At 50.4% G+C, this 12,562-nt stretch overlaps 1 protein-coding gene across 1 annotated transcript in view; it reads right to left on the bottom strand.

Annotated features, from left to right (window-relative positions):
- Positions 1-3,051: 3,051 nt before the first annotated feature.
- The window catches only part of TPM1 (tropomyosin 1 (alpha)), a 92,897-nt gene continuing 83,386 nt past the window's right edge, over positions 3,052-12,562 (bottom strand). Inside the window, exons 10-13 of the mRNA XM_015420077.1 lie at positions 10,007-10,069; positions 8,546-8,615; positions 7,075-7,153; positions 3,052-3,408 (exon numbers count right to left, since the gene is read on the bottom strand). Coding sequence (XP_015275563.1) covers positions 3,405-3,408; positions 7,075-7,153; positions 8,546-8,615; positions 10,007-10,069 — 216 coding nt within the window. The 3' untranslated portion in view covers positions 3,052-3,404. The remainder of the gene's footprint in view (positions 3,409-7,074; positions 7,154-8,545; positions 8,616-10,006; positions 10,070-12,562) is intronic.

Raw genomic sequence — 12,562 nt, 5'->3', positions numbered from 1 at the left:
CATGAAGGACACACAAGCAAATCACTAGCATCATGGGTCAGCCGTACTTTCAGCCACCACTGGTGGACCTGCTTTGCATACTATTTTCAAAAACCGCAGGAGCTTCCTGCAGGGGCCAGGTGTGCGACCCTTGATCCACACCAAGCTGTACACCTTGGATTCTCTTGCTCCGGATTGCAAGACTAGATCTAATGGGTGGGAATGACAAGGGAGTCGATACCAGCTAAATAGCAGGAGAAACTTCCTGACTGTAAGAGTGGCTGAGCAGTGGAACAGACTGCCTCGGGAGGTGGTGGAGGCTCCTTTGCTGGACGTTTTCAAGCAGAGGCTGGACTGCCCTCTTTCAGGTATGTTGTAGGGCCATCTACAGGGAGTTGGACTAGATGACCTGCAAGGTCCCTTCCAACGCTAACATTCCATGGTTCTACGATTCGTCAGGCGAAAAAACTCTCTAAGGCATGCGAACTGTGACAACGCTGCTGGCAGAGCACAGCTTGGGATCAGGGATCTCCGCTGCCCATTCTGAGACGATTTAACCAAAAGGATTCACAGCGTAGGAGTCTACATCAAAGAATCGCTACGAAAATGGGCCACAACTATGCAAAAATATCTATAAGAGTGATACATCAAATTGTTGTTGCATATGATCGACAACATCCACTGCTAGCCAAACAAAAGTTAACACAGCCTCTAACTCATGGTAACACTAAGGTGGCCAGTTTGACTTTTGGAAGAGAGAACATGGAATTCACTGCCACAAGAAGTGGTGGCGGCTACAAGCATGGACAGCTTCAAGAGGGAATTAGATAAACATATGGAGCAGAGGTCCATTGGTGGCTATTAGCCACAAGGTATAGATAGGAAGTCTCGGTCTGGGGCAAGGGATGCTCTGTATTCTTGGTGCTTGGGGGGGGGGCAACAGTGGGAGGGCTTCTAGTGCCCTGGCCCCACTGCTGGACCTCCTGATGGCACCTGGTATTTCTGGCCACTGTGTGACACAGAGTGTTGGACTGGATGGGCCATTGGCCTGATCCAACATGGGCTTCTCTCTTATGTTCTTATAGGAACTCTCGGTCTGGGGCAAGGGATGCTCTGTATTCTTGGTGCTTGGGGGGGGGCAACAGTGGGAGGGCTTCTAGTGTCCTGGCCCCACTGCTGGACCTCCTGATGGCCAGCAGTGGTAGTATTTGTGGCAACTGTGTGACCCAGAGTGTTGGACTGGATGGGCCATTGGCCTGATCAAACATTGGCTTCTCTTATGTTCTTATGTGCTATATTGCGGCACTTAAACCTTCCGATATAATATCTGGAGCATTTTTGGAAAGAAGTCCTCTGACGAAAGGAATTCAGAAACAGGATTAAAGATCTCCGGGAACCTGTAGGGAACTGTCTCACCTGATAAAGAGGAAAGTTTCGGCAGATTAAAAAAAATCCCATCACAGGTCAACAACCTCAAATAGAATCGTCTCAGCCGATATACATCTGTGCAGAGAACAGGCCTTGAAGATGTCTCGACGGATATAACCCCCGGGGACTTTTATTAGCGTTACCAATAATTAGAGACTGTATTATCTTTCGTTTGGTTAGCAGTGGCTGTAGATGCTTCTCTCGGTGATCCCATGGATCATATGCAACGACGATTTGATAGATATTATTCTTATAAAAACCGCTGCATAGTTGGAGCCGCTTTCATAGCAATTCTTTGATGTCTACATTCCGAGACGATGACAAACCCTGGGGACCCCACCTTGATTGGCTCTTCCTTGGGCGTTTCAACTGCTCACTCCCATTTGCATGTTTCCAAGCTCTCACACGAAGGGCAGCAGCGGAGTAGGACAATGTAAGGAGTAGGCTTGTGCCAAAGCCTCTCTTGCAGTTCTTACGGGGAAGGAGGGGACGGAAGGACCCTTTGCCCGAAAGCACAGGTCAGTGGACAGAGGCAAATGTCACTGACCAGGTTCTGCTACGAGCTCCCGACCAGGTTCCCACATGATTTCCAGGATCTAACAGAGAGCTCAACCACTGGAGAACCCCAACCAGGAAGAAATTCAAAAGGACATTCAACATCTGCCACACTCCCTGTCGAATAGTATGCCCTTGCATGGACAAAAATCTGTTTAAAGAGTGGAATGGCATAGAAAGCAGAGGGAATATCTCTTTCCCCATAGCCAGGAAACAGCTGGGGCACTGGAAAAACCCCTGCCTCCCCCTCTAGCCCGCCCACACATGGGCAGGAGGGTTACCCACAGCACAGAAGAACAGGGTGCAGGGGTGGTAGTCAGCCAACGTGGGCTGGAGGTGGAGAGGAAGATTGGATTTACACCCCGCCCCTCACTACCCAAAGGAGTCTCAGAGGGGCTTACAGACTCCTTTCCCTCCCCCTCTCCACAACAGACACCCTGTGAGGTAGGCGGGGCTGAGAGAGCTCTTGACAGAAACTCTTCTTTTTCAAGAACAGCTGTGCCAGAACTATGGCTTGCCCAAGGTCATCCAGCCAGGTGCAAGTGAAGGAGTGGGGAATCAACCCCGGTTCTCCCAGAAAGTTTGCGCACTTTAACCACTACACCGAACTGGCAAGGTGGTAAAGCCTAGACCTCAGACATATAACTGAGTATAACTGAGGAAGGGACATCGAGGTGATAATATGAAGAGAAGAAGAAGAGATTGGATTTATACCCCGCCCTTCACTACCCGAAGGCGTCTCAGAGCGGCTTACAAGCTCCTTCCCCTCCCCACAACAGACAGACACCCTGTGAGGCAAATGGGGCTGAGAGAGCTCTGGCAGAAACTGCTCTTTTTCAAGAACAGCTGTGCCAGAACTATGGCTTGCCGAAGGTCATCCAGCAGCTGCAAGTGGAGGAGTGGGGAATCAAACCCGGTTCTCCCAGATTAGAGTCCACTGCTCTTAACCACTACACCAAACTGACTCAACAACCGGGGCGCTCCCTGCTGGTTTCCTGTTACTCCTGAGAAGCCAGATGGTTTGTGAAATGGCACAGAGATGAGGAAAGAAAGCAGAACGGAAAGGAAAAAAAGAGAAAACCTCTAACAGCGAGAAAACAGATCTTTTTTTATTATTATTACTCATACTGGAAATGATGGAAATAAATAAAAGGCTGAAGGAATTAGCAAAACAGATACAGCATCCGCAGCGGGATAGTTTTATTTTACACTGAAAGACGGGGAGTTTTTGTACAGTCCACAGGCCCCGGGAGAGTGTGCCCCACGTCCCGTGGGAGAGAGGGAGGGCGAGGGAGAGGAGGAGGAGGAGGAGGAGGAGGAAAGGCTTTGAGGGGGGCGGGAGGAGGAGGACAGGGCAAGGAACCGAGAGACAGCTGCGAGCTGCAGGGAGACGGAGAGTCCAGCGCCACAAAGGTGTCTTTGGAGAAGTGAAGCAAAGACATTTATCTGCATGAAGATAAAAGAGACAGAAAATGAAAATGGCATAATGGAGGCGGGGGGCGGTCAGGGAGAGAAGATGCGGCAAGCATATCGAAACGAGGCATATCTGGAAAAGACAGCACACACACACACACACACACCCTGGCTTTACACACGCACACAAAACCACAGCCAGGACTGGCCGCGCTCCCACACACCAGGCAAGCCCAAACTCCGCAGAGAACTGCAAAACGCCATGCCCGAAAGGACAGAAGTTTTCAAGTGGGTACGGTTTCTGCAAGCCGGCTTGCTTTGGGTACTGTGGCTTAATTTGCTCCCTGAGTTCCAGCAGATTTAGGCCAGTAGGGGGGGTGGAGGGATGAGAAGACAACCAAGCCAAACTGCCCCTCCCACACACACACAAAAAAAACCAGAGGCTTACGCCCTTCCTATGCATGGGAAGAATTATGCAGCTTCAGATGGGAAAGGGCTGCCTCAGGGCTTAGGTCTCGTGGCCCTTTCTTACAGGCCCAGGGAAACACCGACCCCCACCTTGGGGTCAGGCAGCAATTTTTCTCCAGGCCAGTTTGGCCAGGGATCCTGGAGGAGTATTTTGCCATCTGGGCAAGAGGAAAGTGGTAGGGAGGTATTTGTGGACTCCCTGCATTGTGCAGGGGGGTTGGACTAGATGACTCTGGAGATTCTATGAGTCCATCTGCCATGCATTTCTGCATGAGTCTGTGTTCTAGGCATGCCAGGAGCAGTGACCCATGCAGAGTGATGACAGTGAGCCTCTGTGGTTAGCCGCTTTGGGCTCCAATATGTGCATTTCTTGTAGCACACCATTTAGAAAGCGCCAAAGAGCAAGTCACGGTGTGCTGGAAACGGAGGGGGTGGGGAGATGGTGGTCAAGAGACAATGAAGCCGTTTCTTTTCCCAAACGTCTTCTGTGAATGTCGCTGGCAGGTTTTTAAAAAATCTGCACAATTACAAGGGCTAGGTTTTAACTTCGCCCAACAATTGTTTTTGGCTTGCTTCAGATAAATCCTGTGCACAAAATTCTAGGGGGAGGGTATCAAAAGGTCCCAGTTATAGCAAGGTCCTTAACGGACTGGCTGATATTCAGTCAACTTGTGTAACACTGCTGCCTTTCAAATTCTGTTTAGACATGAAATTCAGGAAACAGACCCTGTCAGGGACTGAAACATACCCCTTGCCCGCAAACAAAAAACCCTACAAACTGTTATGCTCAGGAATAGGTTTTGTTTGCAAATTTAACTGGGGAGGGAAACGCATGACCAAAACAAAAACCCAACACCACCACAACTTGGTGACGCTTTTTAAAGAAAACTGTAATGAGGGTAACAAAAATTTAACCGTGAAAATCCTGTATAGCGTCTAGCTGCACGTTTTAGGAACAGCCCCCATGCTTTCATTCAAGTTCCCTACATACGACTTCTCTTTAAAACCCAGCAGTGCATGCAAATGTTACTAAGTGTTAGAGCCAGGAGAGTTGACTTCTCTTCCCGGTTTCTTAAATTCTAAAGACAGTGTCAGACGAGGTTTCCAATCCCAAGTCTGCGTTTCGACTCATGTGCCTCACGCCTCTTTTGTTTGTTTTGTTTCTTCTTGGGATTTTTTTTTTTGTATTTTTCATATGTGCGTGTGTGCGCGAGTCTGTGTGCCCCGGGAAGTCATGGCAACCCCTTGTGCCTGACCCCTACTGGAGAATATCCAGAGAGGTGGCTGAGTAAAGCCTGCCCCTGCCTCCCAACTTTGGTATTCCTTGGAGGTCTCCCATCCAAGTACTTGCCAGAGTTGACCCTGCTTCGCTTCCCGAGATCTGACTTGCCTGGGTTATCCAGGTCAGGCTTCTCTTTCCTGTACTCCACACAGTTACACACGTGCCTTTTTAGAGATGAGACACGACTCTGACAGGTACATTCTTCAAGGAAAATAGATTCAGGTGGGGTAGCCGTGTTGGTCTGAAACAGCAGAATCAAGCTGGGATCTGGTGGCCCCTTTGAGACCAACAAAGATTTATTTGTGCACGCACACGAAGGCTGATACCCAGAATAATACTTTGTTGGTCTTAAAGGTGCCACTGGACTCACACTTGGTTCTGCTTCAAACGACCATGTGACAAGACAACTGATGCAATTTTGCCACGTGACTTTGGCAACTGCAGCCCTCAAAAATGGGCACGGACCAAGATCCTCGATCTGGAAAAAACGAAAACCCCACTCAACCTGATCTACGACCTAAAAGGGGAAAGTCTGTCTGGACTGCACATACAACGGGCTTCCCAATTCTAAAACCATGTATTATTTAAGAGGAAGCCCACCCTGTTAACACTGACTAAGTCGATCTGCAAGCAAGTGCGGTTAGGGTTGCAAACTCCAAATCAGAACACAAGAAAACGGAAAGGTTATTTTTAAAAAACCTAAAGCACAACCGGGGGTGGGTGGTGGGGAGCAGGCATGGGGGAGAGGAATTGAAAGCAGAAAACCAGGTAAAACCAAGCCTTGCAAAATGTTAAGAGGAACTCATCAACCCAGGCAGGACATTTGCCCACTCTTTAAGGGGAGAGAAAACATCCCAAATGCCTTCCAATTTCCTTTTCATTTTTTTTTTTGGGGGGGTGGGGTTGGAAATGTGCTTGTGAGATCCCGGGCCCAAGGGCCTGTTGGGATCTTTGCGGGTTCTCTTCCTGTTTGCCATGAAAGCATTTCCTGTTTGTCACGGATGCTACTTTCTAGCTAGAGATCCAACAGAACTCTCTGCTCATTTCCCCGCTAGAGCAAGGTGAAAGAATGCGTAACTAGCTAATGTTGGGATTCTCCTACTGGATTATCAATAGTTTGGGGATGAGCCAAGGAAGAGAGCATCGGGGTTTCAGTTTATTGCTCTTTCCCCTCCTCTCCTTGAAGTTTTTCCTCTGAGTCTCAAGTGAAGTCCTTAGAGAAGCAACACGTCGCTTGGAGCTAGTAAGGATGATTTGTTTTACTTCTGTTCTCCAAGTCCCCCCTTTACCTAATCTTTTAGTAAAGTTGCTTTTTCTAGAAAAATACACACGTGTCTGGCTGCTTCAATCTAACTCTGCTCTTTTTGAATCTCAATCCCTAACTAGCTAATGTTGGGATTCTCCAACTGTTTGGAGACCAATAGTTTGGGGATGAGCCAAGGAAGCGAGCATCGGGTTTCAGTTTATTGCTCTTTCCCCTCCTCTCCTTCAAGTTTTTCCTCTGAGTCTCAAGTGAAGTCCTTAGAGAAGCAACACGTAGCTTGGAGCTAGTAAGGATGATTTGTTTTATTTTCTTCTCCAAGTCCCCTTTACCTAATCATTTAGTAAAGTTGCTTTTTCTGGAAAAATACACACGTGTCTGGCTGCTTAAATCTAACTCTGCTCTTTTTGAATCTCAACACCTAACAGGGCCAGGATATAATTTAATCAACAATCTGCCCTAACGGGAGGCAGTTGGACCTCGGCTGGTGGACAAACCCGACCGGCTGGATGAGCCGTAGGTGGAATCAAACCCGGTTCTCCCAGATTAGAATCTGTGCTCCTAACCACTACACCAAACTGGCTCTCTCCGCACTAAAGAGTGGGCAAGCTTTCCTCTGCAAGGCTGCGCTTGGGAATTGGGAGGGTGAAGGAAGGCATGGGGGGGGAGAGCAGCAGAGGCCGTTTACATGGAAGTCATGTCGTTGAGAGCGTGGTCCAGCTCCTCGCTGATGGCTTTGTACTTGAGTTTCTGAGCATACAACTCGTCTAAGAGTCGCCGAGGGGGAAGGCGGAAGTGCAAGGAGGGAGCGGCGACGGAAGGGAAACCACAGGTCCGGGAAACACAGGAGTGCAAAGAGGAAGATGTGCAGATTAGGTGGAAGTGTGGCGGAAGGAGAGCGGAAGAAACCAAACAGAAACAGGGGGGAAAAACAACCACAGGAGTCAAAACAAATTCGGAAGGAATCCCGCAACTGGACTAAGTTACAGTGGGTGGTGTGGAGGAGGGAGATGAATACAGTGTTCGTCGACACACCAGCAAACAGGTAATGCGGAGATGTCGAGGGAGAAATTCGCCTTTCCTTCAGGCCCAAAGAAACCTTTATCCCAGTGACACTTTGGCTGCGATCACGCACACACGAAACAATCCACCTTCAATGCGCCTTCTAACGGGATTCTCCCGTTCACACAGGAAAATCCAGTTGGGAAGTACATTGAAAGTGGACTATTTAGTGTGTGTGATTGCAGTTCGTCAAGGAGTTCTCCATACAGCTTTGCTTTTAGGGCCACGTAAAGGCAGAGACTCAGAGGCAGGACCAGCAAGCAGAAGGAACTGGGAAGACCTCCAACCCCACAAACAGCTGGACACAGCCACGGGTGCCATGTCCACACGGGAAGGTGCTGGAGACGAGAGACGCCCTCAAACGGCTCCGTTTCCAAGAGATAGACACAGCGTGTCCTTTCTGGCCTGTAAGTGGTAACGACGCCCAGAGGTGAAAGACACACGGCATCTCCGGGCCTCCTCGAGTGCAGCACTCAAATATCACAGCACTCTCCCTCCCCGGGCAGAGACGCATCCTGCATTTTATCCCTAGAAAAATACAGGCAAACTGGAGTCGGGGGGCCTTCCCACCAACTCCCGCTTCCCCGAGGAGTAGAAGGAAAGAAGGAGAGCCTCTGCACATACGGAGCTCCAACCAGATCAAGATCTGGAGCGCACGAGCTCAGCCAACGCCCAGGCTCCTTTTCTCGGTGGGAAACACAGGCCACGTTTTGGAAGAGACGGATCTGCCTTCAGGCAGAAGACAGCAGCCGTGTTGAACCGCACAGATAAAATCCTCAGTGGGCGACCCCAGTACCGACTCACTGCGACCGGGCGAGAAGCGGACAGCGGCTGAAAGTGACCTGTGAGAGGAGTGCTTCCCCCCGCCCTTCTTGCCCCGGCTGGGCTGAGCGACAAGAGACTCCCGGCTGCCACCCCTGCCTCTCCTTCCTGCGCCCTAACAGCCGGCTTGCGCTCTAGGTGAAGGCCTAGTTCGCCTAGCGGGCGAGCCGGCCCAACTCGTTCCCAACCATTGCAAAGTGGCCCTCCAGGCTACGCGGCTATTGTAAAAAGGGGCACACAGGCTGTGTGGGAGAAGATAAGTTTTGAAAACGTACCTTCTAAGTCATCGATGCTCTTCTCCAGCTTGGTTACTGACCTCTCAGCAAATTCAGCTCGGGTCTCAGCCTAGAACAAAGACACACAGGTGCGAGTCAAGACCCCTGCGGAGTTAGCACCCCCCCGGGGGGGGGGGGGGGGGGGGGGGGAGCCGCTGCTGTGCTTTATTTATTTATTAGTTCGATTTATACCCCGCCCTTCCCGGGCTCAGGGCAGCTTACCTAAAATGCACATATATATGCAATTAAAAACATCCATAAAACATCCATAAACAATCAGTATCCATTTCCAAAAAGAAGAAGAAGAGAAGAGATTGGGTTTATACCCCATGGCCCTTCACTACCCAAAGGAATCTCAGAGCGGCTTACAAACTCCTCTCCCTTCCCCTCCCCACAACAGACACCCTGGGAGGTCGGTGGGGCTGAGAGAACTCTTGACAGAAACTGCTCTTTTTCAAGGACAGCTCTGACAGAACTACGGCTTGCCCAAGGTCATCCAGCAGCTGCAAGTGGAGGAGTGGGGAATCAAACCCGGTTCTCCCAGATTAGAGTCCGCGCACTTAACCACTACACCAAAAGGTGCCAGAAACAATTAAAGTGCAGAGCAGAGATTCCTAAATCCAAACGTACCACTACTTAGGTGTTAGTCCTGGTGGTATTCTCAGATAGGCTCAATGTGATCGAGTAATTATGCGGCGGGAGAGACTGAGAGTGGTAGAACCAGGGCACAGGGCCACTCCTCGGTGTTTAAGGCAGCTCCTAATTGAAAGCGCGGTGGAAGAGCTCCTTCTTGCAGGCCCTGGGTTCGGCAGGGCCCTGATCTCCTCCGGGAGCTCATTCCACAGCTACGGGGCTGCCACCGAGAAGGCCCTGGCTATCGCCAGTCTAGCATCTTTGCAAGGACGCTAGATTGGCGATAACCAGGGCCAGGGCCTTCTCGGTGGCAGCCCCGTAGCTGTGGAATGAGCTCCCGGAGGAGATCAGGGCCCTGCCGAACCTTTTACAGGGGATAGCTGGGGAGAAAAGGCAAAAATCCGGAAGGCGTGGGCGCATAAAGCCACACTGCCGTCCCGACGCCATCTGGGCTGTCCTCTCGTTTGGGGGAGAAGAGGAGAAAGCCCCTAATGTGGGAAGGGATGCACCGAGAATGAGGAAAACGATGAGGAAGGAGCGGGCAGGTTGACACAACGGTCAGAGCAGGCCGGTCTCGTTGGCTTTAGATATCCTGGAATCCTGCCACTGATTAGGCACCTGAAGAAAGAGACTCTGACCCGGAAAGGCAACACAATTGCATCTCCAGCGTTATCTCTGCTTTCAGTCCAAAGACTTGATTCGCCAAGGACGCCTCCCACTCAAAAGAGAGGAAAGGTGGACAAGAGCAGAGAGCCGGCTTCATACGCACACAAGGAAAACAGGCCTTGTTCCACCTTTGGGTCCAAAAAGACATATGCATCTTTTTACCTCCTTCAGTTTGTCGGTAAGGACCTTGATCTCCTCTTCATACTTGTCTTCCTTTTGCGAGTACTGCAAGTCAAAAGAGAACGGCACCCACATGCATCAGTTGACATGTCGCAGAGACAACACTACACAAGTCTGAACATCAGAAGACCCTAGCTGGCTCAGACCAGAGGTCCATCTAGTCCAGTATCCTGTCTCACACAATGGCCAACCAGTTCCAACAACAGGGCATAAAGGCCAAGGCCTTCGTAAGAACACCAGAAGAGCCCTGCTGGATCAGACCAGTGAGGGTCCACCTAATCCAGCATCCTGCCTCACACAGTGGCCAACCGGTTTCTCCAGAGGGCCAACAATAGGGCAGGGAGGCCGAGGGCTTCATAAGAACATCAGAAGAGCCCAGCTGGGTCAGACCAGTGAGGGTCCATCTAGTCCAGCATCCTGTCTCACACAGTGGCCAACCAGTTCCTCTGGAGGCCCAACAACAGGGCGTAGAGGCCGAGGCCTCCATAAGGACCTCAGAAGAGCCCTGCTGGATCAGACCAGTGAGGGTCCATCTAGTCCAGCATCCTGTCTCACACAGCAGCCAACCAGTTCCTCTGCAGGGCCAGCAACAGGGCAGAGAGGCTGAGGCCTTCCCTCGATCAGAACATCAGAAGAGCCCTGCTGGGTCAGACCACTGAGGGGCCATCTAATCCAGCATCACACAGTGGCCAGCCAGTTCCTCCGGAGGGCCAACAGCAGGGCGCAGAGGCCGAGGCCTTCCCCTGAGGTTGCCTCTTGGCTCTGGGATTCAGAGGTTGACTACCTCTGAATGTGGAAGTTTCTCCTTGGTCACCCTGGCTCGTAGCCACTGACAGGCCTCTCCTCCACCAATTCCCTCTTAAACCTGTCTAATGCCCGTGGCCATCCCTACATCCCCTGGGAGTGAACTGCTGATGACCACATTTTAAACAAAGTCGAGATTTGATCTGGCTGAACCAGCAGGTTACAAAAATATAACCACCTGGACTTTCAAGCTAATTAAAGCCTCTTTCACCTCTAAAGCCAATCTGGGAGCAGGGCACCCGAAGGAACACTCGCCCCGATTCAAGCTCACCCATTCATTAAGATCGCCATCTGAAGCCCTCTGCAAGGTACCCACGCCTGCGGGAACGAGGCAGGTGGCTACCCGAGAGAGGCGCTCCGATCGTGGAATACCTCCTGGGCACCATCGATACTCCATGCTCAATGCCAGGCCAAGTTCACCCCGCCGGCCCGTGCTTTTAATGGAATTTTAATACCGAACAGCTGTGCCTCACTCTTTTACGGCCTTATCTACTCTTTATCTGTTTTTAATCTATTTTAATGATTCGCTGCAGCTAACTGGTGTCGTTTTCAACTCGTCAGCAAGCCGCCTCGAGGGTAGCCGTGGCAGAAACCAGGGACGGCTTGTTGTTTTTTTTAAAAAAAAATCTATCAATCAAGCTGATGCATGTTTGGGTCCCTAAAACAAACACACCGAAAAGCCACTGTATTCGTTGGGAGGATTAAAAATCTACAGTGACCGAGCACAGAAAAGGGTCGTGGTTTTAACTGTCTCCAGATTGCTGCTACAGGTCTATGCAAGCCGCTTCACGTTCAACATATTCTACTGGGTTGGATCCAGCGTCACTTTCCTCTGGTGCAAGGAACGTTCCGCACGTGGGACCACCTCTTACTTATGCGGAAGGGTCCTTCTGCATTAATGTTAACAGGACAGATCTCAGTGCGTAGTTCTCGTGGCTTTCTTACACATCAAGGGAAATGCTGATTGTCCTTTGGGGTCAGGGAGCAATTTTTCTCCAAGCCATCCTTCCTGAGCTAAGACAAAAACGTGTGAGCCGGAGGCCAAAAAACCGGTAAGCTAGCTCACACTAACTCAGCTTAGAGGAACACTGGTCACTGGGGGTGTGGGGGGGAGAGAGGTATTTGTGAATTTCCTGCATTGTGCAGGGGGTTGGACTAGATGACCCTGGCGGTCCCTTCCAACTCTATGATTCCATGGTATTTCAATCATTGTGCCGGTCATGGACCAATTCTATCTAGAGAGTAAATATACCAAACTGTGGGGTATCGGTATCCAGCAACGACCCACCTGATGAAAAAAGGTGCACTGTAAAAAAACACTGGGGGGAGGGCGCTTCTTGTTCCAGCACGGAGAGGGGTACTCATCCCCCCCCCTCCCAATCCTAGGTGGCCTCTTAACAATACAGACCACACAACAGGTTCCACTTTTGGTACCTGTGATCCCCAATTACGGGGAAAGCCCCTTGGCATCCTTCCAAGTTCTGCTATCAAAAGAGGCCGAACAAGATCTGTAAAATTATGGCTTGCGTCCAACTTCCTCCTTTTATAATATTTCGTTTTATGAGGATCCGGGTACATGACGTAAAACAAAGTCATAAGGGGAAATTTTTCAGGCAGCAAGAAGAGGTTGTTTGAAGCTGTCAAGGAGAGCGAAAATGTTCCACAGGATTTCCTAAAAAACACGCGGTTGGTACCAGGGATGGTGTGAGCAGGAGCCACGGTGCCAAAGGACCC

This window comes from Gekko japonicus, unplaced genomic scaffold (assembly GCF_001447785.1).
Source record: "Gekko japonicus isolate JY-2015 unplaced genomic scaffold, Gekko_japonicus_V1.1 scaffold369, whole genome shotgun sequence".
NCBI lineage: Eukaryota > Metazoa > Chordata > Lepidosauria > Squamata > Gekkonidae > Gekko > Gekko japonicus.
The sequence above is the reverse complement of the archived record's forward strand: the minus strand, read 5'-3'. Positions and strand labels throughout refer to the sequence as shown.